General features: G+C 32.4%; 1 protein-coding gene across 3 annotated transcripts in view; it reads left to right on the top strand.

Annotated features, from left to right (window-relative positions):
• LOC123270458 (leishmanolysin-like peptidase) overlaps positions 1-27,785 on the top strand; it is an 80,084-nt gene that overhangs the window by 46,204 nt on the left and 6,095 nt on the right. For all 3 annotated transcript variants that reach the window (XM_044736523.1, XM_044736524.1, XM_044736525.1), the window contains 4 exons: positions 5,872-5,972; positions 19,342-19,372; positions 21,282-21,364; positions 26,689-26,800. In XM_044736523.1, coding sequence (XP_044592458.1) covers positions 5,872-5,972; positions 19,342-19,372; positions 21,282-21,364; positions 26,689-26,800 — 327 coding nt within the window. The remainder of the gene's footprint in view (positions 1-5,871; positions 5,973-19,341; positions 19,373-21,281; positions 21,365-26,688; positions 26,801-27,785) is intronic.

Here is a 27,785-nt window from a genome sequence, read left to right as displayed (position 1 = left end):
TATCAAAGTCTGAATTCTTAATTATTATACGTTAACATTTTAGACATTTACATAGCGAATATTACTGTTTGAAATAGTATTTTCTTCCATGTAAAGAGTGAATTGTAACGTTTAAATGGTAAATATTATAAAGTGAATAGTAAAATCACGATTTTACTGTTTGAAATGGTAATTTTTAGCAGTTGATCATTACTTATTATAAATCGACTGTTATTTATAAAAGTTTACTTTTTTCCGTATATAAGCTCACCCCGATGTTACACTCATCGAGAACTTTCATTTGAATACCCACATCAATTTTTCATATATTTTATATATGTATATATGAAAAATATACCAAAAATGCATGTGGGTGCTCAAATAGAAGTTCTTAATAAGAGTAACATCGTGATGAGCTTATTTCTTTAAAAATATCAATAATTAAAAAATGACCTTGTATCTTGTGAACTATTGACATTTTTAAAGATATAAGCTCATCATGATGTTAGACTCATCAAGACCTTTCATTTGAATACCCACATGCATTTTTCATATATTTTATATATTTATATATTATATATATGTATTTATGAAAAATATACCAAAAATGCATGTGGGTACTCAAATGAAAGCTCTTGATGAGTGTGACATCGAGATGAGCTTATGTCTTTAAAATATATATTATATATATATATATATATATATATATATATATATATATATATATATATATATATATATATATATATATATATACATATGAAAAATATGTAAAAATTGATGTGGGTACTCAAATGAAAGCTCTTGATGAGTGTAACATCGGAATGTGTTTATATCTTTAAAAACGTCAATAGTAAAAAAATTACAGCGCTATTTAACAAAAATCATTATTTAATAAAGCAAAATTTTATTTATTATTATTGATATTTTTTCTAAATAATTTTCGAGTTAAAACAATAACTTCAAGTTCCAGTAAATTCACCTTCCGAAAGTTAATTAAAACTCTGTCGAAATTTATTCAACCGAAGCTAAAAAAAAAAGCGTAATAAATAAAACAAGGCAATTTATCTCAATTGGATAGTATAATATAGGGTAATGAGTGCATAGAGTAATTATTTTATTCTCCCATTTTTGTTTTATCTCACCGCAATATCGATTTAACAATTAACGAGTTATGTACTAAGATTCTTACACACACCGCTCCGAGGGTTAATTTGTTAATTGCTGTATAATTAATCTAATTAGTTTTATGCATGGAAGGTACCCGGGTATTAACTTTTTTCTCTCTGCACTCTGTTCAATGTTATACCACCCTTAAAAAAATTTTATTACCTTGTACTTGTTCTTGCTGATTAATTTTATGATTTATTAGTTATTTATTTTAACTATTACCCTTTAAAATTGGCACGTTGCCGATTTTACGGTTCAATGTTGACTGAATTTCAATTTCAAGAGCTGAAAAACAAAAGGACGGGTTGGTACTTATTACTTCAAACACTTGAATTGATAACGGTCAGGTTTTAAGTCAATAAATGTCATGAAAATTGATAGGATTCGGTAAAAAATAACCTTTATTTTTTTTTTTTAAAGAGTAGCAAGTTAAATTTTTTTTAAAAGGACAATAACTCAGAAATTATTGACTGAGAAAAATTTTATTGATAACAAATTTGTTAAGCGGGAAATTTCCTTTCAGATAATTCCTTTATCGGGTCTCTAATTAACCCTCTGCCTGCAATATGATCTACTTTCCCTAAAAACTCCGTATTTTCCTAAAAAATATCTAAAATCTGTAATTGCCGAGCTTGTGAGTCACCGAATAAAGCTCTAAAGCTCCAATATCTCGTATCAATTTTCTATCCCGTCTCCGATAGCAAGTCTGCTGTTGTCAGCCGAGAACAAAGACTCCAGAACAAAGACAAGGGCTTTAAAGTTGTTGTTGTCTCGGAGATGGAAACGTTAAAGCGCGTCTTCAAGCAAGTCAAGCACAAACGCAGTCAACTTTTAAGAATCTTGGAGCCTATTAACAACTTCTGACGTGGAAATTCTCGTTAGAAACAAGAAAATTCATTCTACTTTATTATCATTTTCCACTATTTTACTTACAAAGCCAAAAATACAACAATAACAATAGTAATAGTTAATTTATCTCTACAAACGTAGGATAATCAAAATCAGGGGTCATTACAATATTTGTGAAACTGGATCGTTAAATCATAATAATTAAAGCTCATTATTGTTCGCTGGTGTGTTTGTCCGAGTAATAGCTGTGACAAGGACAGTCTTTATTATAATTATTTTTATTGTTATTATAATGAGAGAGAATTACAAGAACCGATCCACCATGTTGGATATCATTATGCTCTCTACTAAAATATAATTAGATATTAACCCGACTGTTGTTCCTATCGGGTTACTATCAGACTCCACGAATGAGTTTAATTATAATTTATATGGAAAATTTAACTGGGTGGATTTTGAGATGGGTTTGTTGGAGGGTAAAGGACAATTAAAGTTGTGCAACTGGAAGAATTGAGAGAAATGGGTGTTTAGATACTGGAAAATATGGTGGATTGGTTCTAAACTTTAGGAGTTTATTTTCCGAGTCTATATGAAATGATATTCAATATTTGAATGTAATTGGAAGCTTGGTTCCATCAAAGTCATCAAAATTATGGTTAGCTCAGGTTATGGGCCCAGACTGTTCAATTCAGGGTTTGATAAATCTTTAATTTTGGAAGGAAGTAATTGGTGGATTAGGTACAAACTTTGGAATTATGTTTAATGAGCACCTTAGAAAGTAGAGAACAAATTTGGAACCAATCTGAAGCTTAGTTCCATTAGAACCACAACAAAACTGATAGTTAGAAGATGACTATCCAATTCTAACTTTTACTGCCTAGATTTGGAATCGATATAAAGCTTTATCCCATCAGAACCATCAAAAATAAAAAACGTCATTGATCCCTGCTCACTAACCGTGTCCTGCACCAATCCGAGGCCTGGAATATGAATCTCTAAGCCCTATTTTTGGCTGTAAGACGAGACTAACAACCGCTAAGCTGTAGTATTGCGTCAGGCATAATAATCCTATCGAAATTTGTCAAATCCGTCATCGTAGAGTGGTAATCCGTCATATATCGAGACTGTTAAGCCACCCGATACCTATATCTATATGTTTGGAGATTATCGGTTCCTACTCAAGAACTATGCCTCTGCATCACAGTATCTACGGTACACTTCTATGCGCTATGTACACATATTACTATTAAGTACATAGCTCTATGTATCTGCTCGGGTACATACCAGCCGGGTATATGCATGTTGTGTGTACTCAGTCGCATTGGTTTGATATTGAGGTAGAGCTGTCTGTTGATAACCGGCTTACTCAACTCGAGTCGAGGTGATGCGCCAATCGATAATTCATTATTACTGTATATTTAAGCCGTTTGTCACTCCTATTAACTTTTCTAATCACTTAGATTAATTGAATTCGTTTATTTATTAATTATTAAGTCGTTAGATATCGCTCTTAGCAAAAAAGCTCGTTAGAATTTTTGTACACCACTTTTGATAAAGTGCCAATTGAAAATGGCGAGTATCTGATCAAATATTAAAGTTACGAAAAAAATAAAGGATCTTTTGAAATAACACAAACGTGTGATGAATAAAAAAGCTTAAAATATTTCAAAAATTCATTATTTACGAGCGATTTTACCGCTCACATAGACATTTTTTAAACCATAAACTTTAACAGCTTCATAACAATTCATACAAAAAAAAAAAAATCCAGAAGTTATAAATTGCTGGGGATCTAGATAAAATTTGAATGAAAAAAATAATTTTCCGGGAAAGGCATACATTTGTTTGTCGATGTTTCCACCGAAAGCTCAGTAATGATTGCGTGGGGAGCAGAAAGTGGGTGGGTTAGAGCCTCGGGGCTCGTGTGCACACGACAGCAGAGCACAGAAGAGCTTCAACACAGAAATATACAGGAGTGACGATCAAAGCTATCACGTGGTCACGCGCGCCGCCTCTAAGAGAGAGAGAGCTTCCGGCGCCAGAGCTTTGGTAGCTCGAGTGTATAACGGGTTGGTGTAAATATTCAAGCTCTGTACACAAACGCAAAAGCACTTGTCTCTAAAGCGTCAATTTCATACGCGAGAAAATCATTTTAATCATCACCTAACGTTTTTTTATTTGGTTTTGCAGTCATTAGTGACTACCAAGAGACTTACGAGTGGAGCTTTTATGAATATTTACTTTTTATTCGTTGAATAAATCATTCAAGACAGCAGTCATCAGAGAAATCTAGTATGTAGCTTGTTATGAGCTCTAGAGCTTTTAGATATGATACTACGCTGAAAGCTCTCGACTTATTTTGTAATAAATTTCATGCTTTGTAAAAAAAGCTCTTGTGTTTTTTCTGTGTCTTTCGAATATTTAACGAGTTAAATGCGATTTTTAGTTGGAATTTCTTGCTAAGGTTGACCTTGAACTTTAAGTGGCTTCAAGAGCTCTAAATTTTAATACAAAATTAAAAGCTCTGGATTATTCTTACAGAAAATTTCACGCTACAAAAAAGCTTCAGTGAACTTTTATCATAAGTCAAATATTTATAGAGATATTCACGATTTTCAATCACTAAATCGAAGATCCAAAGTAACACCTAGAATCATCGAAAAGCTTCCTTTGAAACCTGATTAAATTTGATGGAATATACTCCGAATTCATCCCTCGCTTTCACCACTTTTATCCTTTTTCCGTCATACTCAAACATTAAAAAGTTTAGTAGTGTAAAAAGATTTTCTTTTCCGAGCACGATCTTTTCTGTTGAACGAGTTTCGTTGATAATGCACCTAGCTGAGTTTTAAAGTAGTCGACACTCGTTTTCCGGCCACTTCCGGTCGTTGGTCATCGGTCACAACTTACCTTCTATATCTGTATCTGCAGATCCTTTCCAGACTTTTAACAAGTCTATTAATTTGAAGAGGCACTTTAACCTGGCCCGACTTTGAAAGCTTCCGAAAATTCTTCTGCAGCTCTGACCTCAGACAACCCAACATATCATCCTTCTCCGTGCTTCAATCAGTCGAAAAACCCGCGGTTGCCTTAATTAAATACTCAGAAGACTAAAATCTCATCATGGAGCCGTCAAAAAAGAGAGAAATGACGTGTCTAATCGATTATATCAGGCAGGTGGCTCTAATTGGATTTATCCGGCACCCGGAGGCATTTACCTTGGTCAGGAGAGAGAGGCAGCAAGGTCGATACGGGTGTCTGTGTCCCGAGGTGATAATTAAGCTTCCATCAGATCACTTGTAGTAATAGCAGTGGATGTAGTTTGATGGAGGTTGGGCAAGGGTTAGAATGTTGGGATACCTTGTGGTGGTGCTTGGATAACGTTGTGATAAGCTGGATGATCCATTTTTAAGGAAATATTCACTAGAATCATGATTGGACTGCCTAGAGCGGATTATCACCAAATTGAATTGTTGGACCTCCTTAATCTCGGCTTCTAATTATCCGATCAGATTTTACCCGGGCTTGCTGGACAGCTGGTCCTGAGTAGAAAAAAAAGTTACGTAGTTGTTTTTCTCCAGCATCAACTCCCGCGGAGCTATCCGAGAAAAACGAATTAACTTGGATGAAATTGTAGTGAATTGTGGAATTGCTGTAACTTGAGTTAGAATTGAGCTAAAAATTTTTTTAAGAAAGCAATTTGTAGCTTATGACCTCTACTTTTAAACGTCCTGAACAGTTTTTTGAAAAAAAAATTTTCCTGGAGGACGTAAGAGCCTTTTTCAATATTTTAGTAGAAATTCTAGATCTAGCATTGCTATGATCAGGATTTTGAACTTTTTATTGACGGATATCTTTACATTTATGTTGCAGGTGGTTCATGGAGTCCACATTGAGCCGGCGCATGAAGTGAAGAAGCGCAGTATAAACCAGCCACTGAGGATCCTGCTTTTCTACGATGAGAGTGTCTATCGGTAAGTCTATGAATAAATAACAATGATAGTAACTTTAAACTGCAAAAGTTTGGTCATAAAAATCAGCAAGTACCTCCTCACAATAAATACGTAACTAACAATCCAGTAAATTTATCGCGCTATGAATAGTAAAGTGCTCGGGAGGAAAATAGGAAAATTCTTGAGTTAGTCAACCAGTTAATAGCAAGTATGCAAAGTTACATACAAAGTTTAAGGTTAACTCGAATGAGGTTCGCTCGGTGGAGAATCCTCTTAAGGCTTCCAACTATGATACACGAAACACCAGACAAGTATTGCCTAGCTTCGTCTTTGTTGGTGTACTCAATTACTCTTCTTAAACTCCCGAGAAAGTTCACTTACGCTCAGGCTGTTTGCTGTTCCACCGATGGAACTTGATGTGCTCAAAACTCCGTCCATTGTCTCAGCCGGAATCTCTCAGTCCCAGGATGATACTCATGTCACTTTCAGGTGCTGATGCATGCGCTTTTCTGTTTGTTTGATTCTCATTACCAACATTGTCGAATTTGTTGGAAATAGTTGATTGTTTTAGAAGGGAGAGCAATTGAATCGTTTATTTGAGAAACCCTATATGTCAAAAACGGTAAATTTTTCAGGAGAAGCAAAAAATATTTTTCTCGGTTAAGTTTGCATTAACATCATGAACCAATGATGAATAATAATAATGTTAGTATCCCAAAAAAATATTTGAGCATAAAAAAATTTAATTGTTAATTGCTACTATTCATAATAATGATTTGAAGTTGATTGACTTATGGGGTTTCTCATCAAAACCAACAAAATAGTAATAAAATCATTAATTTATTAATTTTTCTCTGTCAATCATTTATTATATTTATAAAATAAAGTATAAAATTTGTATTTGAACAACAATTAACGAAAATTATAATAAATCATCCATTTTTAAATTCAAATCAATGAACTGAGAGTCAACAATAAAACAACATTTTAATTTATCACAATCTAACTTTATAAAACTAAAATTTCAAAAATTATTGAAATCAAAGTATTTAACAGCAAATATAATATATTTTTATTTGGTTATCATTAATTTCAGAATTTAAATCAGTTGAATCAGAGTCAACAATAAAACAACAACTTTTTAATTTTAATCTATCAAGCGAATATTGTAAAACTCATTAAAATTCAAGTATTTAACAGTAAATTTATTAGATTCTAATTATCTAATAATCGATCATTTTAAAATTAAAGTCAGTGAAATTACATCAAACAATAAAACAATAATTTAATTTAATTTTTTTAAACCCATACTAAGAAAATTATTAAAATTTAAGTATTTTGCATTGAACTTAATTTTTCCGCTCAAAAGAAATTTAAAAAAAAAAAAAAAAAAAAAAAAAAACAAAAAGAAGTTTATTTTTGGAATTTTGAACTTGAATGTTTATTCGAAAAACCCCATAATTCACTAACTTATGGAGTTTCTCAACTAAACGAGATTTATATCAACCGATTGGTTAGATCTTGAATACGTATTTAATAGTTTTTGGTGCTGGGGAAATTCAAAGAACCGAAAAATGCAATAAACCCTATTTCAAAAAAAATATGATTTATAGGGTTTCTCAAATAAACGATTCAACTATTCTAAAGCTTGGTTCTATCAAAATTTATTTCAAATCTTTCAAAAACTACATTACAAATTGCTTACAAACCAATGTTTTATCCTTTCAATTTAAAATTGTGCAATAATAAACTTGCTCTAATAATCTTCTTATAACATAAAAAAAACTCCCAATTTCTCAATTGAACAGTTAACAAAGTGAATCTCGATAAATACATTTTATTAAAAAATTTTTATAAAATTCCTCTTATCATATAATACAGCAGAAATAGAGTTGAAGCAAAAATAACCGGAGATAGAAAAATATATTTAGTTTTGAAGATATATAACGATATCGACTAGGAGCTTTCTATTCTTCAGGCATCTGTATAGACTTCTTTTATGAGGAGGTGTGACGTCATTTCAACGAGTTTAAAGTTGAAGCACTTACTTTCTATATGAAACCACTTGGTGTTATTCGTTTACGGCTTCGATGTGATTTTATATCGAAATAAACTCCCTATTTTCCTTCGGCTACAAAGCTTGAAAGCTTTAGGTGCCAAGATATCAAAAAATAATCGACAACCTGAAATTTACAAACTCCAAAGGCGTTAAATTAAAAAAGTAGCTTTTGTGGTTAGCTTTGTTGAGCGACAAAGCAGCCGCTAAATTTACTTAATCCATCGACAAGGTGATACCGCATAGGGATAAAAAGCTCCCTTCTGTTACATAACCCAACAAGCTCTCCCTTTGTGCACATAATCCCCCTTTTTGCACTCTACCCTCCCCGAGCTTGCAAGCTCAATGTGTTCTTTAGCGGTGTGACGTAAAAAGCTCGGGCTATTCGTTCCCTACAAATTCAAAGTTATAATTATCAAAACGCATATCCAGAATGACGATTTCTTCCAAGAGAAATTTATATCTCTAGTGAAGCGTAACGGGACAAAAAATCCTTCGCTTTGCCAAACATTTCCCGCAAACCGGTCAAAGACACGATATACGAGTAGAGAAACTGTCTGCACTCTGCTCCCCGGTGTTCGGTGAGCTTTTTGCCGTGTAAGAGATGAGAATCAACACAGGGTATAAAAAGCACAACAGATATGTCGCACGACTCCAAACTCTTCTTATCTTGAAATTGTCTCGGTAAAGTTTGCCAAGATATTTTTATTATAAATGTTTACCGCTGTAAAAAAGCTCGGCATAAAAAAGCTGCCGTTAAAAAGTAACAATCTTTAAACGTACAATATTTCCAATACAATAGAACAGTTTACTAAACCAACTACTAGCTTGTGTCCATGACCTAAACATCAAATTTAACTACAAAATAATGAATTTTTGAACAAAACTTGCAAGCTCTGGAAAACTAAACTTCAGAAGCCTTCAAATTGCAAACATTTGCAATCGAATAATGATTTTGCAGAGAAAAACTCGAGAGCTTGCGAGAGAAATTTTAAATACGCGATTTCATAAAAAAAAAAAAAAAAAAATACTTTCACTGCTATCGTTTCTTGTTTGGCAAATAAAGCTAGCTTTTTGTTAAACTATCAACAGGGGTGGAACAAAATAAATACGCTCTAGCAACAGTTCGATAAACAACAAAGTCAAAGGGAATCGGTTTTAATTGGCCATTTAAATTTGTTCGCGGTCTATATGAATAAAATTTACAAATCAATTGAATAAACACGAGAATATTTGTTATACTACCGGATAATTATTCTAATTAACGATCGAATACACCCAGAGCTTTCAAGCATTAAAATTTTTCCACTCTAAACTTGATTCTTATTTAAACCTTAGAATTTTAAGGTAAAGTCCGCAAGCTCAGGTATTTTTACCTTCAGGGAGGTCTAATGATAACAACTTGACCTGCTATTTAAAAAAATAATGCACCCAGTACGTGATCTTGCGGCGAAAAGCATTTCAATAGCTCCGAACATAATAATAACGACAATACCGGGTTTTTATCGGTATTGTGTCAAACAGTGCAATATGCGTGACCAATAAAAAATGTACGAACGAATGGACAAAGAAAAAAAGCTCGACAGTGGGAGTGTGGTCGCTGACCACGGCGACATTTCCGTTAAACGCAACTGTCCGTGTCGATTCTAGTACTCTCTATCGACTACACTATACATTGTGGTCACTTACAACTGCTTCGAAATGTTATAATACTATATGCTCTAGTCAATCCCCACTTTTTTCACACTATTGTACTTCCGGAATCTGCTGAGCTTTTATGAACTACCAATTTTTTTAATAAAAAGTAAATTTCCATCAGAACCTTCTTAAATCTTCAAAAAAACAATATTTTGATAGCAGCTTAGGAATTCCGCAAGCTTTGCATGAATTTTCCACCATAAACTGTAAAATTGAGTGTCTATCTATTCTAAATACCGAGCAGCATCTCCCAAATACCGACCTTGCAACATTGGAAGCTTACAAGTCCAGAGCTTGCAGGCAAAAAATTTTTTTTATTCTCTATAATTAATTAGTCGTCCAGAGCAACTGATAATATGCTTCAGCTCCGCAAGCTCGCTCGTTGTTTAATTAATTGACAAACTTTATTCATCTTCAATAGCTTGTCCGTTGAACACGCTTTAGTTCCAGAAAAATTTTTCACATTAATATTTTCATTATTTAAAAAATTTCAATTACTCTAAAATATATTTAATAATTCAGCTGTAATATAATTTTTCATTTCATTAAAAGCTTGTTATCAATTAAAGCTCGAGTACGTGTTGCTGACTCGATCTCTGTCAGGGAATTCTAATGAAAATGGGAATGATATGTACAGAGTAAAATATATTTCACGTTAATTAAAATTTTGTTGTCATGGTGATGAACCAATTTACATATTTCCCTCAATATTACATTTTTTTTAAGGTCAACAATTTATTACTGACATTGATCGATACAAGCTCACTAGAAATCAATATTAAACGTTTTTTTTTTTTTTTTATAAAAGCTCAAAATATTTTTTTCGGTCGCTAAATAAATAAAAAAGAAGATCGATTACACGTGAGACGTACTCTAAATTCGATTTCTCAACGCGAGCTTTTATCTACATACATTTTACGTCTGGTATATAAAGTAACAGTTCGTACCTCGTCGCCGTTGGAACGTGAATTTTTACGTGATTTCACTTTTATTTGCCATCTATCCAATGTTCTTGAGCTTTTTTCTCTATACATATATTTCGTTCGCTCTATTTATAGATTTTTTTATTTATTTTTTGTGTCTTTCCAGTGAGAAAACTTTTATCCGATCTATCGTAAATTCGTCGAGCATTTTAAACTGGAATAAGCACAACAAATTTATGCTGATTTTTACAAAAAAATTAACAAAATTTCGGTACTTTTGATAACCAACCTTACTTTTTCTAATATACTATTAAACGAATACGTGTGTAAGAATAAAAAGGATTTCATTGAATATTTGTCGAATCCACTCGCGATATTTGCATGAGATTGTTTGCTCCGTCTATCTAACTCGACTCAGCGTGTTCCGCTGGAGGTAAATAGTATTGCATCGTCGTAGAATAGAAGATCTAGATCGATAATAATAAAATGAAGTAATCATTCACCATAAATTCATTGATTTTCGAATACATCTACTTCAAACATCAATTTTTCTGTATTTATATCGATCAGAGCCAGCAAGCTCGGTATTTTTCTTCTTCCTAACACTCCAAAGTATCGATCTTCACCAAAAAATACTTGAGCTTGCGGCAATATACCCGAAGCTTGCAAGCTCAATAGTGTCATTGTCCCAAAGTGGTCACAGAACTGCCCTTTCCCGATTAAAATCTACTGTCTGGTTTACAATCGACACGAAAGCTTGCACTGGCCTTGTATTGTCATAATTAATGTATGTAAAAGTTAGTTAAAATCTAAATAATAATATCCTGTGTATAATGTAGGTTTTATTACCTGAATAAATAGAGGTAGCACGATATTTGATAGAATATTTGCTATAGTGAATAAGCCGAGCTACTAAACTTACCTCCAATACACTACTAAAGTTGATTTTAAGTTTGTTTCTAGTTAAAGACCCTATTACTCCTACCGTGGCCCTTGGATAAAAAATTCTAGTGCAGCAGTAAAAATAAGTGTTGAAAAAAGATAGCGAGATCGTAAAATAGATGGAGGGAGATAAATTTTACTGTAAGTAAAGTACAGGAAAAAACGAAATATAAAAAAAAAAAAAAAATAGGGTAAAGCGTGCATGCACGTAACCAATCGTACTTTGATATTCTCACCAATTCTTCCGTATACTATTTTCAATATATGTCTAGCTTTATACATAAATATATATACAAGTTGGCGCTCTGCCATCGTATTTTATTCCACCACTTCGATAAACAACATCTTTTACTTCAGGGAAATAGAAATATTAATGATAACAAAAAACTTGGAAAAATTTTACGATTCTATGTTTTTATAAATGTCTTATAGCTTGCCACAATCGGCCATGAGCTTGCAAGCTTAGTCATTTTCTGGTTTTAAGTGAACAACAGAATCATTCTCCATAAAAAAAGTATGAGCTTGCAGCAAATATCGTGAAGCTTGCGAGCAAAAAATATTAAAAAAAAAAAAAATTGGCTCACGATCCAAAGCTATCTAGAAATTGAAGAATTCAGGTGCAAATAAACATAAACAATTCCGTAGAGTGCATCATTTGCATCAGAGATGAGCAGAAAGCACTCGAAGACGGTAGCCAGTCATCAGTTGAAGCACTTGGGGCCGAGTGCAAGAGAACAAGGGCCAAAGGAAAGAGAAGAAGATCAAATGCGAGCCGTGAAATCCCGTGATAGATCGCTCGCATATTTTAAAACGATCCCGGAAAGACCGCCCTCAGTTTCAATTTCATCATTTCTTTTTCCATTTTATTTCTTTCTTCGCTTCATATTTTTTTATTTTATTTCGGCCACTTCTCCGAAAGCTCTGACCCCAGAGACATGACTTTAGCTTGGAATAAAATTACGAAAAAAAAATTTAATTCGTCTCAAGAGGTGAGAGGTCGTGAAAAATAGAAATATATCTCTCTTAAAGTGTCCTCAAGTTTATCATTTTCACAAATTTTTCTTCACTACAACATCTAAGCTCTAAATGTGTCAGAGCTTTCATGAACTTTTATCATGAAACATAAATATGTTGCAGAGATTGACGTGGTCACTGGGGCGTTAATAACTAGGTTTATATTTCATAGTAAAGGAAGGAGGAAGAACACAAAGATAAAGACGGAGCTTGCGCTATAAAGTTAACAATACCGTAAGTTTATCGTATGTTAGATTTATAACTGACATGAGAATCTTGAACAGCCCGGAAGCTCAGGCACAAAAGCTCGCTAGAAAATTACAAGCTTTACTGGAGAGCTTTCGAGATTTTGGTCGTCAATAAAAATGCAAAGATTCATGATTGATCAGTGTAGACGCGTAATTTGCGAATATGCAGCTGGTCGCAAGCTCGAGCGAGCTTTTAAGCTGCTCTGGCAAGCTCCCCTTCCAATCGTTAAGCCGTAACGTTACCGGTGGCGCTCACCCTCTACTCATGTCATGTTACATCAGCACAAATTGATTTTACCGATTTAAAGTGTGTATGTAGATGTAAACTAGCAAAACATTTACCACCACCGGACACAAGTAAACACCTGTGTCCTAATAAATTAATGGTTATCACTCAATTTAAACCCTATACACTCCCATCAACTATTTTTACAACTTTTTGAATCAAACTGGTGAAAAAAAGCTTGAAAGCTTTTCGTGAGGTACCTTTTAAAAATTCTATGCATTCTTGAGTCCCGAAACGTGTGAAAAACTAGAGGTACAATTTTAAAGTAGCGAAAAAAACATTAAGTGATCACAGAAGCTCGAAAGCTCGCATGTTAAATAATAGCTTAGGGTATTATGTAACGTATAGAGCAATAAAATCCATGAGCTTGCAACAGGAACATTAAAAGCTTGCGGTCAGAAAAACAATTTTGTCTAAATAAATCGTTTATTTGAGAAACCCTATCAGGAAAAAATAGTAAATTTTTCAGAAGAAACAAAAAACATTTTTCTCGTTTAAGTTTGCATTAAAATCATGAACCAATGATGAATAATAATAATGTTAGTATCTCGAAAAAATATTTAGGCATGCTAATTACTAGTATTCATAATAATGATTTGAAGTTGATTGACTTATGGAGTTTCTCACCAAAAACAACAAAATTAGTAATAAAATCAGTAATTTATTAATTTTTCTCTGTCAATCATTTATTATATTTATAAAATAAAGTACAAAATATGTATTGAAACTACAATTAACGAAAATAATAATAAATAAAATATATTTTTAATTTCAAATTAGTGAACTGAGAGTCAACAATAAAACAACATTTTAATTTATCACAATCTAACTTGATAAAACTAAAATTGCAAAAATTATTGAAATCAAAGTATTTAACAGTAAATATAACATATTTTTATTTGGTTATCATTAATTTCATAATTTAAATCAGTTAAATCAGAGTCAGCCAGAAAACAACATATTTTTAATTTTAATCCATCAAGGTAATATAAGCCAACCCCCGAGCCGCCAGGGGCGGCGGGGGTATGATTTATAGGGTTTCTCAAATAAACGATTCATGTATCGTATAGAGCAATAATACCCATGAGCTTGCAACAGGAACACCCAAAACTTGCGATTAGAAGAATAATTTAGTCTAAATGTAAGGTAAAGTAATTAAAAAAAAAAGGACTTTACTGTTAAAAGCGTGGAATAACATTAATGTTAATAAAAGCTCATGTTATAATTCATCGTAGGAGGTCTAACGTACCAACATAATAGGAATGTATCGTAGTTCATTTTAACTAATTTACCCAGTTGTCTCTTTACTTATTTCCTCATACAATATTATATATTTATGTAGCGACGAGTATATTATAATATACTTTTCCCTCTGTGAGTATAACATTCTCAACGTACACTAACTTCATCGTCGTATCCGCAAGCTCGTAATTCTAACCTTTGCCACAGAGACTGCATCCACTGAGAGTATAATTTATGTCCCTGATCATTATGTTGTTTGCTTTCTTGATTCTCCCTAGCGACTTCTGTATTTTTAATAATTTATCTTCGAATAAGCGCCCGAGGAAATGTAGAATGAATTAATGATAGTTGATGACATTTGAACTTGTAAGCTCGAGGCAAATCCAATCCTACAATATCAATAATTTCATTCTGCATACAAAATCATTTGATAGGCAAGCCTGCACGTAATAGCTTACGATGCGTAAAAGCTCGGATGTGTATTTCCATAAAATAGGGTTATATCTCTCTGACAAAGCGATAATATCATTGAGCTTGCAAGCTCTTTGAGTAATTAAAAGCCTTGAAAGTCTAAAATTCTTGGCAGAATAATGAATGAGGTATCAAACATTATGCTAATGGATAATTAAATAATCTGGTGTATATTTTCTCGAGCAAACTTAGCGTCGTGTTCTATCTGGTATCTTACAACGGATAATAATAAATATTACATACACATAAGCGGGTAATAACTGTAGTGTGTGCTAAAAGTATCAAGAGACGCTGACGAAGCTTTTACAAACCTGTTATGTCACGTTTCACGTCAGTTTTACAAAAACTCGACGTGGTACGTTGCTCTCTGATGCTTGGATTTACAGCTTCTGTAGATGACAATTTTTTTTTGTTTGAATAAATATTTCGAGAAATAGAGGTCACTGTAATTGCGGATTTCTGGTTGGATGAAATATTGGATTCTACTGTCAGTATAAAGCATAGGATTAAAGGATAAAGACAACTTTGACCACCTTCTTTCGCCGTTTGTCCGTCGGAGCTCGCAAGGATTGTTGAGGATTTACAAGTTTGCCATCTGATGGGTTGTGACAGAAAATAGTTGAAATTTAACCAGTTTTAACGAGATTTTCCGACCCTACGTCATACTTTCTCTCTCTGCGAAGCCAGAGGAAATAATAAACCTTTGAGCTTGCAATAAACACGTCGAAGCTTGCAAGCTCAATGATAATAATGCTTTAAACTGCTGAAAATATTATCTCAAAATGTCAAATGTTTGAGCTTGCAGTAACCAAGTCGGAGCTTGCAAGCTCAAGACTTTTATTGCTGAAAAATGTTGGAAGTATTTAGTTGCTTGGAAAAATACGTGAGCTTGGGGTGATTTAAAAGTAAAATTGACAGTAGCTTGATAAATTTGCATTTAATTTGTAAGTTGGTAAGTTAACTATTCTATTTGTCGTCATACAATAGTCACTTGCAATTAGTAGATGTTCTCTGGATGCACGTGATGGTACAGACCTTAATAAAGTTGGTTAAGACGCTGGTGAGATTGAATTCGAGGAATATTGACGATGCGGTTAGACTCCAGGGAACTTGTCGAATACATATTAGCACCCAATTCAACTTGACAATAATTCAATCTTGCATAATTTAAACAAGATGAATTATTTCCATTGAATTCAATGAAAATACATCATTGATAAAATTAAAATCGACGAGTTGAAAATCGCTGAAGACATCCGAGTAATAAATCTCTTGTGATATAAAGACGAATTGTATCACATTCTTTCGTATAAACGAATAGTATATATTGCACTTTCAGCTTGGTATTTTCAAGAGAAAATATTATTATAGGTACATGGGTACCGAGATGATACATTGAGACAATGGAAAATCTTATCTTAAATTTAATGACAACAAAATTGTTTTTCTTTCTGATTTATTGGATTTAATAAATGGAGACTGAAGAAATAAACCATGAATTTACCTTCATTTTTTCTATGCTGCAAGCTCACTGATATTAAGGCATTTTCACCTTCCTTAATAGCCGTTCTGACCTTAGAATGGAAGCTTTTAAAAGGTTGTGGAGTATTTATTCGCTAAAAGCTTCGATATCGTTAATTAAAACAAAAATAACCTTTAAAGTTCAACAGTTACCTCAATATTTTCAATTTAACGGCTTGTAACCTGCATGCTCGACGTAATTATGAACTCAAAGGTATTTTAAGTTCATAAGGTAGCTTGTCACTGAGTTGTTTTGTCCGTAAAAGCTCGAGCTAGCAGAGGTTTGTACGACTGAATTCGATTTAACTAAATTATGGATCGCATGTCTAGCGGCTCGTTCTCAAGTTTAAAAGCATCCTTAAATATGACTCCCGCAATATTTGAAGCGTATCAAGACACGAAAAGCGTCGTTTATTGCAAGCTCGATTTATTATTATTATTTGAATAGCTACTTAATCGATTGCACATTCCTTTAATTTATTCCATTATTTATAGAGTAATATTTTAGTCTTGAGTTTACTCATCCCACAAAATACCACCGAGAAATTGTATAGAAAATGTGTAATATTCCTCGTAAGATATATGTTATATAGATTCATGGAAAAAGACGTAAACTCGTTGGAATACAAAATGAGATAAGACGTCTAAAGGTAACGAGTGACATTACTTCGAGTCATGCGCGTTCCATATCTTATTTCACGAATTCAACGTTATTTCTTTTCTCCAAGAACTTCTGAGAATTTCAATGAGTTATTCAAATGTTAAATTTCACTGAAAAACAAATAATATTTTTAGTAATCGAGATAAAGCTTGCAAACACGCCGCAAGCTCGGGTAGTTTTAAGTTTTGTGAGGCTCTAAAAATATGTAAGAACATTTTTTAGGTCGAGCTTGCGATGTCTTCATGCAAATAACCTAACAAATGCATCTCCCATTTTATTCCACTGGCAAAAAATTTACTTTTGGTGTTGTTTTAAGGTGTCTCGTCTTCAAAGATGACTGAACTTGCAAACAAGCTGCAAGCTCGGCCATTTTTAAGTTGCAGGATGCTCGACAAACATTTTAAATACCGGCTTATAGGGTTTTTATGCAAATGACGGCGTTTTTTTGGTTAAAATTTACGCCGATTAAAATTTACGGGCTTATAGATACTATCGCCTCTCCAGACGCTTGCAAGCTCAAACAGATATACTGAAGACTGAAATTTTTAGTAGCTCACTGACTCACTGGTATGCACGAGTGCAATCAAAATACAATATCTCACAACGAAACCAGGTAGAGGTTTACGCTTGAATTTGAACCCTAGAGAAAATTATAGGGGTGAGCTTGCGGGAGCGCAGGCCAAGCTAATCCCACCGTATAATTAACCACTAGCAACCGTGGTAGGTTTCTCTACCCCGTTACTGCTATAATTCATGGCTAAGCTTCCTATCCAGTGTTGTTTCTCTGTTTCTTTTGTTGTTTCTACATTTTTTTTGTTAATTCACGTGAACTCCCTTTCCCGTCTAAATAAATCCTTATTTTCACTAAGCCCCAATGTTCACTGCAACCTTTCTAAATAACCGTCAGCTTTCGGAGTATTTGATGGCTTCGAATTTTCAATTCCGAACTTTCCAAATGAATTTGAGGTGAATTTAGAACTATACGTTGCAAGCTCGGCCATTATTTTGATCCTCGTGGTACAAAAATGCAGATCGTCGAATAAAAATGTCGAGCTTGCAAGCTCTTGATGTAAATATTAGATCTTTTATTACTTTTCTATGGTTTTTTTTTTGTGATAAAGTTAGTTGAATTATTTTTTAGAGCTTTTAGTTTAAAAAAAAACACGGCGTTAATTATTTACAAGCATATTAATAGGATGAATTAATAATTAAGTTCTAAAGGAGAAAAGATTTTAATTTTAGTACTTAATATAATAAAGCAAAGCTGAATAGCTTTAAATAGGATTTAATTACGACGAAATAAGGATAAGGACTCGGAGAAAAGAAGTGAGGGAAAAAAAGAGCAACCGAGCTTTTAGACTCAAGGAATAAAACGGAATGAATATTCCTTTTTGCAGAGGTTTGTCGCCCGCAATCACAATTTATGGTTGATGTCGGAGTAGTAATTCCGCTTTCTTCTTAACTTCGGAATAGGAGCTTGCGATTGAACGGAAAAAAAGGAATAAGTGAGGGAAAAGAGATCGCTGGTCTCATCTGGCGTTCTTATCTTGTTCGATATAAAAAGTTAGAATTTTAACTTCCAACTTCATTTTTTCCCTATCGATCAAAAGTAACGAGAATACAATCGCTAACTCTGATCTCACGCTTTTGCTATTCTCTTGAAGCTTTAAAGCTCTGCAAGTCTACTTGCACCAATGACATTTTCAAACGACTCACGACATTTCTTTAACTCAATTCCCGATTGGTCATTATTTTATCCTGCAAGCTTTCAAGGTAATTGTTGCAAGCTCAATGTTTTTTCTCCAATTTTACATTCTATTTATGACCTTCCGTCTATATTTCCATGAGCTTGCAGGAGAAGAGCGCTCAAAACTCGAATTTCATGAACTATAAAATAAACAGTGTACAATTTTACTCTATTTAATACCCGGATATTCCCATGAACTCGTAAAGATCTACCTACCTAGCTCTGGGCGACATGTTACGGATTTTATCGTTAATTGCTAGAGTATAAAATTTATCTTACGCCTGGAAAATTAAAGCGTTAATCGATATTATTGTTTAATCTCGCAGATAAAAAATTTTAAACTGCTGCAAGCTCAGTAGTTCTTCGCGATAATAATGCTCTACTTTATTCCTTTTTTTTACATAGAAGCTTTCGAGATCTGAATGAACCTGCAAGGTTCGTTAAAACTTTCGAAATGTAGAACGACTGCTTCAGCACGTCTCCGCTCGAATGTTGAACACTAAATTAGTTTAAATGAACCCCAAACAAACAAAAGCTCTTGTTACAGCTTTTTTTTATAAATTTTCTGCTTTTTGTTTCAGACTCGATGCGGAAAAGTTTGATCTAATCAATGTAAGTAATTAATATCCTTTTTTTGCATGCACTTTTTTTACGTGAAGCTTTCAAGTTTTGAGCTTTTTGATTCCTTTTAAAATCCAGCTTGCGATAAAAACACTATTATTGATCAAAAAAATTGTAAATAAGTTATGACAAAATTGAATTTTTTAAATTCATATAAATTCAACGAGAATTCGTTTGTTTGTTCATTGAACAGACGAATGAATTTCTGGAATTTTAGAGTTGATTAATCACGAGAGAGCTTTTCAGTATACTCAATACCGCTAAATTCTATCCGAGATTCTATCGTTAACAAAGGATTCTATAGTTTTATTAAACAACGTGAATAATAATTCCTTTGTTGTATTTTTAAAATATTCGTTGCTATTCTCGTCAAATTGTTCGGATGTTTTAGTTATTAAAATTCAAATTAATAATCATATTATTCCGGTAAATAAAATAGAAGAGAAGACTTTGGTTGAAAGTCAATAATTACTACAATTTGTGAGTAAACTTGTTATCACACTTGGACTTTGAAGCTGAGTATTTCCGTAAATATTAAATGTTAGTGCAAAGGTCAGGGCTTTTTTTTCGATAAAATTTAAAGGGGTTACTAAAAAGTTCTTTTGACATTCTCCTGAACGAGTTACATTACTTTTGGTATAATTTCAACGGAATGTAAATACGCATTTAAATTTCAAATGCAATTATCCGCGAGACTCAAAAGCTTCTTACATATTTACAAATTAGTCATGCGGAATAAAAATAAAACGCTTGGAATTCATCTTTAAAATTAATTAATCCAAGTTTTTTTTTAAGACGTTAAAGAAAGTTTTTATTAAACTTAAACGGCTAAGTGCCTTTCGATTTTTTTGTGAGCTTTTTTAACTACAATAGCATTGTTATGGTACCCTTTGACACACGTCTGAGGAGTTCTTTTATCACTTTTTTCTCCAACATCTTTTTTTACTCACCTTATGAGAGCTTTAACGACACCGAGTACACACTCGACGTTTTATACCTAAGTGACAGGAATTTTTTAAAAATTTTTTATTATATTATTAAATTGTACTATTTTATTATCATGGATAACTGAATTACACATTTTGTCTCAAGAGAAAAATATACCGTACATACTGACAAGAATTTTATTCAATTATCCACAGCCGGATACGCTGGAGATTCAATTTAAGAAAACATTACTCTTAAGATAGCTCAGAATTGATTAAAAGCTCCACATTGTCTTGTCTGGAACAATTTAATATTTTTTCAGAATTCTTCACGTAAAACCCTGCAAGCTCGAGGTATATTGTTTATATTGGGTCAAATTACAAAATAATAATGAAGAAAATTGGTGAGCTTGCAATTTTTCTAACCGAAAAATTGTAAAAAACTTAAAAAACCTCCAATCGGCATTGATTTAATTCTTTATATCGACATAAAACTTTCGGTAGTCATTTAGGCCAGTTTAAATATAGCAGAGCTTGCAAGCTCAGATATTGTTTAACCCTTAGTATTCCACAGAAGGGTAATCCGTAATAAAATGTTTGAGCTTGCGGGTTTAAAAGACAATATATCAAACTGTTAATTAAAATAATATAACAAAGTAGAGTTAATTATCGCCTACTAATGAGAGTTTGTAAAAGTAGAGACTGGTAGAGGAAAAATGGGGTCGATAGGAAAAGAGCATGAGGGTGAATGATAAAAAAAAAGTGATAAAGGACAGAGAAATGCAGAGAGTTGGGGGGCGGGGGGGAATTTCAAGTGAAATCATTTGTTTCCGTGGCAGCTGGAGGTAATTCCGTTCATTTCTCTCCCGTTCTATTCGCAATTTCGCCTGAAAGATGTGGATTACTTTGCACAGTTAATCTCTATAATAAAAAAACAGTAATTAATTTTTAAATATAATTATTTTCAATTCCAGAACACTATTTTACCCGAGGCAGTGCATTTCTGGGAGCGAACATTGATGGTTAGAGAAACTAAGAATACTATCCGCCTTAACCGGTAAGATATTGATTTTTCTTATTTATAATATTATAATAATAATATTAATAATGATTGATATTATTTATATACCGTTATTTCGCGGTAATAAATCAAAAGAGTAGTGACAGCGTAAACACAAATCTCGTGCATGCATATTCACTGTCATTGTGCTGAACATTTTGGTCTGTATGCAAATCACAGGGTAGGGCCCTAAGCATCATCCTCAACTATCTACTACTATTGCAATCTACTCGCAGCTGTACGTGTTAATAATATTACGAAGAAATCTCGTAATATGCACGCGAGCTTGCATTTATATAGGTTAAAGCTTCGTACATATATACCACCCAGGTAGTATATGTACCTTTTCTCATGGCACATAAATCTTGTCGTACACGGCAAACGAGTCACATACCACACCACCGATTGTCCGAGATGACAACGATGAAGACTGATTATATAACTTTCATTACCGATGATAAAGTAGATAACATACATCTTTTATTTAGACCTAACATTAATATGCAGCAAAAAAATAGAGAAAAAAAATTCTTCAACGACGAGTTTTCCAGCTTATTTGTCGTCAGACTTTGCAAGCTCGATGATATTCTTATCCTAACACCTTCACCCAACAATGTCCAACTATAAAAACCTCGAGCTTGCGATTCTTTGATAGAAAGCTTGCGAGACAAAGGTAAAATTTCTAATAATCGTCAACAATTCAATAATGACTAATCATATAACTTTGATTACTAATGATGATTAGTAAATACCGTATTTTTTATTTAGAACTAACATTAATACACAGAAAGAAATTATTTAACAAGAAGTATATCAGCTTATTTTCGTCAGACTTTAAAAGCTTGATGATATTCTCATTCTAACACCTTCCCCCAACAATGTTCAGCCATAAAAAACTCGAGCTTTCGATTCCTTCATAGAAAGCTTGCGAGTCAAAAGTGGCATTTCTGAGAATAGTCAAAAATTCGACGGTATTCTATCTAATCTCGATGTTTATTATACTTACATCAATGTAAAGTGGTGGAAAGTAATAAGTTTTTTTTTCATAACTCAATTTACTTTAGCCGATATTCATCAAAATGCTCATCGAGTGCAGTCAAGCTCTACTCGATATAAATGAGCATTCAAGAGCTATTGAAATATTCCCAAGGCTTTTTATTCGTATCGATCCAACCTCACCGCACTTTACCCACTCATCTCTTCTGTACTTTTTCGATAGTTTTTTATCCTCATCATAAATATACATATATATATATATATATATATATATATATATATATATATATATATATATATATATATATATATATATATATTCTTGATAGACGACTGTGGACTATTTTTTCATTAAAACTTTATGCATCTTTTGATTTTTATCTTCCCATTAGACTCTTTTTGTTCTCCTATTCTTCTTTTTTCTATACACTAAAAAACTTTTCTAGAAATAGAAATAAGAAGGATTAAATTCTTTTTACAAACAGTATTATAAAATATTTGATATATAATATTTACTACCTGAAAGTATTTGAGAAAACTTCTGAGAACTTATTTATTATTCTATTTGATGAGAAACTATTCTTAAAGCTCTGATTCACTCTGCTGTGTTGTGAGAGTCTTACGTTGCTCAGGAGCTTTAATGATTTTTGTAATTCATTTCTTTAGTAGCTTCATATATTATTAGTTATTTTAATCCAGTTACCGAATATCATTAAAAATTTCCAGCTCTTAATTTAATACTCTCCAGATCAATATCTTTTATCTTATTAACCTTTTGTATAATCATATTTTCTGTAAAATTCTCTAAAATCTTAAAAAAATAATAGGCGACTTCAATTTAGACGTATAAAAAAAATAAAATACGAAAGGTACGATAAGCCGAGGCATTGACGTGAAGTGTACGCTGACGAAGATTAATGTTTCGCGTTATATTTGACTGTGGAAAAGTCTGACATAAAGAGATTCCTCTGGCTGATAACCTGGTGAGATTAGAATACGTGGTACTTTTTTAGGAAATACATTTCCAACAAAAGATACTTTATTTCTCGGTTATTTATTGCCAGACATCGCAAGCTCATGACAAAAATTACTTGTCTAATCATTCTGATTAATATAGTGAAAAAAAGTCACTGAGCTCGCGACATTTTGCCTGTGAGCTTGCGGCTTAAAGTTTGTCATTTAAGAAAAAAATTGTAAAAAAAATACTGACCTCAAATTTTTAGCTTATCAACTTACGAATGATAAAAATTTTCGGTTACATTTTCACAGTGAACGATCAACCGAAGCTTGCAAGCTCGATGGTTTTTCGATTCAGAATAAGTCAAGGAATAAAATTTCGTTGGAGTATCTCTGAGCTTGCGTCATTGTACTTGTGAGCTTGCAGCTTAAAGTTTGTTATTTTTAGGAAAAAATTAAAAAAAAATTACTGACCTGGAATTTTTAGCTTATCAACCTAAGAATAATAAAAATTTTCGGTTACATTTTCACAGTGAACGATCATTCGGAGCTTGCAAGTTCAATAGTTTTTGGGTTCAGAATAAGTTAAGGAACAAAATTCCGTTGGAATATCTCTGAGCTTACGATATCTTAATGGAAAGCTTGCAAGAAAAGAATTTCATTTCAGAAAAATCGAAATATCTTTGGCGTAATCTGAATAAAAATTTATCGTAGCTTAATGTAATTTGATGATAAAGTATTATCTTGCAGGTGAAATATTTTTGATGAAATTGAACCAAGTATGTGGGGTAATTGCATTCCTGTCCGGTGGATAAATGATCGATGAGCGTTAGGACAATGCCCGAATAGTCTAGTCTAGTTAATCTCCCTAAGGACACGGATAACCTCTAGATTAATATTTCGAGACTGTAATCATCCCAATGAAGTATTGTTTTATGTTTAATTAAACTCATATTACACACCCGAATTCATTTATTATATATCTAATTACTTTCGTTCAATTATTTACGGTAGACTTGTTGCAAGCTCATTCTTTTGGAAGTAACCGGTAGCATTTATCAACGAAAAAATTCAAAAATAATTTTTTCTAATCAAAAACTTTTCAAATTTAATTGACAATAAAAACGGAAATATTAATGTAAATTGTATTTCAATTCTTGCATAAGCATTAGTACCGAGAAAATAAATATCAGTTGTATAAGTAACAGCTGTAGTGTCACCTAGTAGACATTCGGTAGAGGTAATGGATTTTAGAGTACTTTTGGGAAAACGCAAGAGATACGACCGGTGAGAAATCGTGAATTTTCCAACGATCTGCTTGCAAATCCAAGCTCCGATCGTAAAAGCTCCGGTTGCAATTGTAGTAAACAAAAACAAGAGATAATAAAAAAGTTTATTTATTTTATAAATAAACAAATGGACAAAAAAGAATCCATATGTCACGGAAAATAAAATGCTATTGACGTTTACATAAATCTGCAGTTTATTCCACGTTGACGGTACACCTGATACCGTCACAGTACACTTAAATTATTTTACCTTTGTTTATTTTTGTTTTGTCGATAAATCCTATTTTTTACTTTTCACGGCATACTATTGTCTACTGCCGTTTCAAAACAATTGACTCTTTTGGGATTTTTCGGAATTAAACGCCTCAAATCTTGCAAGCTCAATGAAATTTTTGCTCCTGGATGTCTAGATTATTTATCCGCACTGCAAAACACCAGAGCTTGCGGCCGGATATGCTAAAGCTCGCAAGCTCAACGCTTAAATGGTCTTGAATTATCTAAAATATCCTCCTGCTTAAGAAAAAGTCTGAGCTTGCGGTAAATACCCTGGAGCTTGCGAGATTTTAATACTAACGTTTTTATCCAGTTCGTATTCTTGATCGGATAAATGCAGTGGTATAAAAATTTGTTGGATATCGATATAAAATTCTCCGTTCGAGGCATTTATCATCTCTATCTTATGCAGAGTAAATTTTTTCCCAGTAGGTACCCGGTAATTTTTTTACCTCATAGATTCGAATATCTGCAGTGAGTCAACTTTTCCAAGGATGTCAATTTCATCTGCACCATGTGCCTTCGAGCTTTATACGAACCCGTGCACACATAAATTTTATCTTCTCTTCTATAGCTACCCTCACCCCCTCAACTCCGAGTAGTCTACCTTATACCTTATACCTCACTCTCACTAGGGATGATATTACATTTTCGACGTAAATTTTTTTTTGCATCGTATGTGCATAATATGACTTACTATTTCTTAATAAAAAGACTGAATAAAATTATACGATGATAAGAAGTAAAAAATACCTCTGCAGGGTCGCGGGAATCTCTGATATTTATTACGGCTGACATAAGACAATCATTTATTCCTTTTTCTCTTACACGAATAACCTCAGTTATTTATAAGGATATTTTATATTTATGATCTGTATTATTTATTTTACAATTTTAAATATAAATTGTTAGACATATTTTTTCGAGATTCAAAATCTTGCAAGCTCAAATATTTTTTTTGGCTAGATTGACTTTTTAAATAATTTTCGACAAGAAAATCATTGAGCTTGCAAGCACAAGTGCGTTTATTACAAGCTTAACAACATTCATGTTCTCTAAAATTGATTCCGTTTCATGGTACGAAGTAATTTACTAACCGGAATTGAAATTTACCTCAGATATCTCCGACAATCCAAACAGAAAAAGCTCATATTTTTTACCTTTGTAATGTTTACTTACTTCTTTTAACTGCCTTGATACTCGGTCGAGTCGATCAACAGCGAGCTTTCGATCGGAGTTTTTACATAAAAAATAGATGCAAATAAAAAATTAGTCAAATATTTGTTCTGTAAATTGCTTTCAATATTTCTTTAAATTTTCTTCTCTGCTTCTACATCAAGTATAATTATAAAAAAGCTTGCAAGCTCTGGCGTATTTATCGCAAACTCAATGATATTTTAGTATTTATAATCGTAAAAATAATTCTCGCGTTGGATAAAGCGATAAAATTTGACGTTGAAGTTAAAATCAATAGACTATTTACTGTTTCAGTGGATAAGTTTAGTAATTGCATGCATGAGTTGAATATTGACTTAATTTACTATAGGTTGTTTACTACCCTTGGTAGTGAGTTGCGAACACTGTCTGCCCTCAACAACTCTCATTCACTTGTCTTACACGCACACATGTTAATTACAACACATATGATAGGGAAACACGGAAACGTGAATATCAATCACGGTCTTCACTTTGAAATTTCTTAATTGACTTGCTATTGCAATCACGTTTCATTTAAATCCATATCATGATTGGCAGTCTACTAAAGCACTGTAAATTCAAGGATTACATGTCTGATCATTGTTACAGGAAATGTGAGAGCAGCCGGGTGTTTGTAAAAGACCACCACACCTACTGCATTGATACTTGTCGAGCGGTTACTATGTGTGGCGAGGTTGTTGTACCGAAAGAGCATCTTGATGTGAGTATTTTTTATTATTAACAAAAGTTACTTTTGGCCTTATAAAATTTTGATAAAGCCGATATTTTAATCGTTTATTTGAGAAACCCCATAAGTCAAAAATACTGAATTTTTCAGGAGAAGCAAAAAATAATTTTCTCTGTTAAGTTTGCATTAACATCATGAATCAATGATCAATAATAATAATAACAATAATGTTAGTTTCGGGTAGTATCCCGAAAAAATATTCGAGCATGAAAAAATTTAATTGTTAATTACTACTATTCATAATAATGATTTAAAGTTGATTGACTTATGAGGTTTCTCACCAAAACCAATAAAATTAATAATAAAATCATTAATTTATTCTATTTATAAAATAAAGTACAAAATATGTATTGGAACTACAATTAATGAAAATTATAATAAGACATCGATTTTTAAATTCAAATTAGTGAACTGAGAGTCAACAATAAAACAACATTTTTATTTATCACAATCTAACTTTATAAAACTAAAATTGTAAAAATTATTGAAATCAAAGTATTTAACAGTAAACGTAATATATTTTTATGTGGTTATCACTAATTTCAGAATTCAAATCAGTTAAATCAGAGTCAACAATAAAACAACATATTTTTAATTTTAATCCACCAAGCGAATATTGTAAAACTCATTAAAATTCAAGTATTTAACAGTAAATTTAGTTTCTAATTATCTAATAATCAATCATTTTAAAATTAAAGTCAATGAAATCACATCAAACAATAAAACAATAATTTAATTTAATTTTTTTAAACCCATACTAAGAAAATTATTAAAATTTAAGTATTTTGCATTGAACTTAATTTTTCCGCTCAGAAGAATTTTTTTTAAAAAAAAAAAAAAAAAAACAAAGAAATTTATTTTTGGAATTTTGATATTGAATGTTTATTCGAAAAACCCTATAAGTCAATGACTTAAGGGGTTTTTCAACTAAACGATTCAGTTGTAATCATAGTTTAGC

Source organism: Cotesia glomerata, linkage group LG8, assembly GCF_020080835.1.
Source record: "Cotesia glomerata isolate CgM1 linkage group LG8, MPM_Cglom_v2.3, whole genome shotgun sequence".
NCBI lineage: Eukaryota > Metazoa > Arthropoda > Insecta > Hymenoptera > Braconidae > Cotesia > Cotesia glomerata.
The sequence above is the reverse complement of the archived record's forward strand: the minus strand, read 5'-3'. Positions and strand labels throughout refer to the sequence as shown.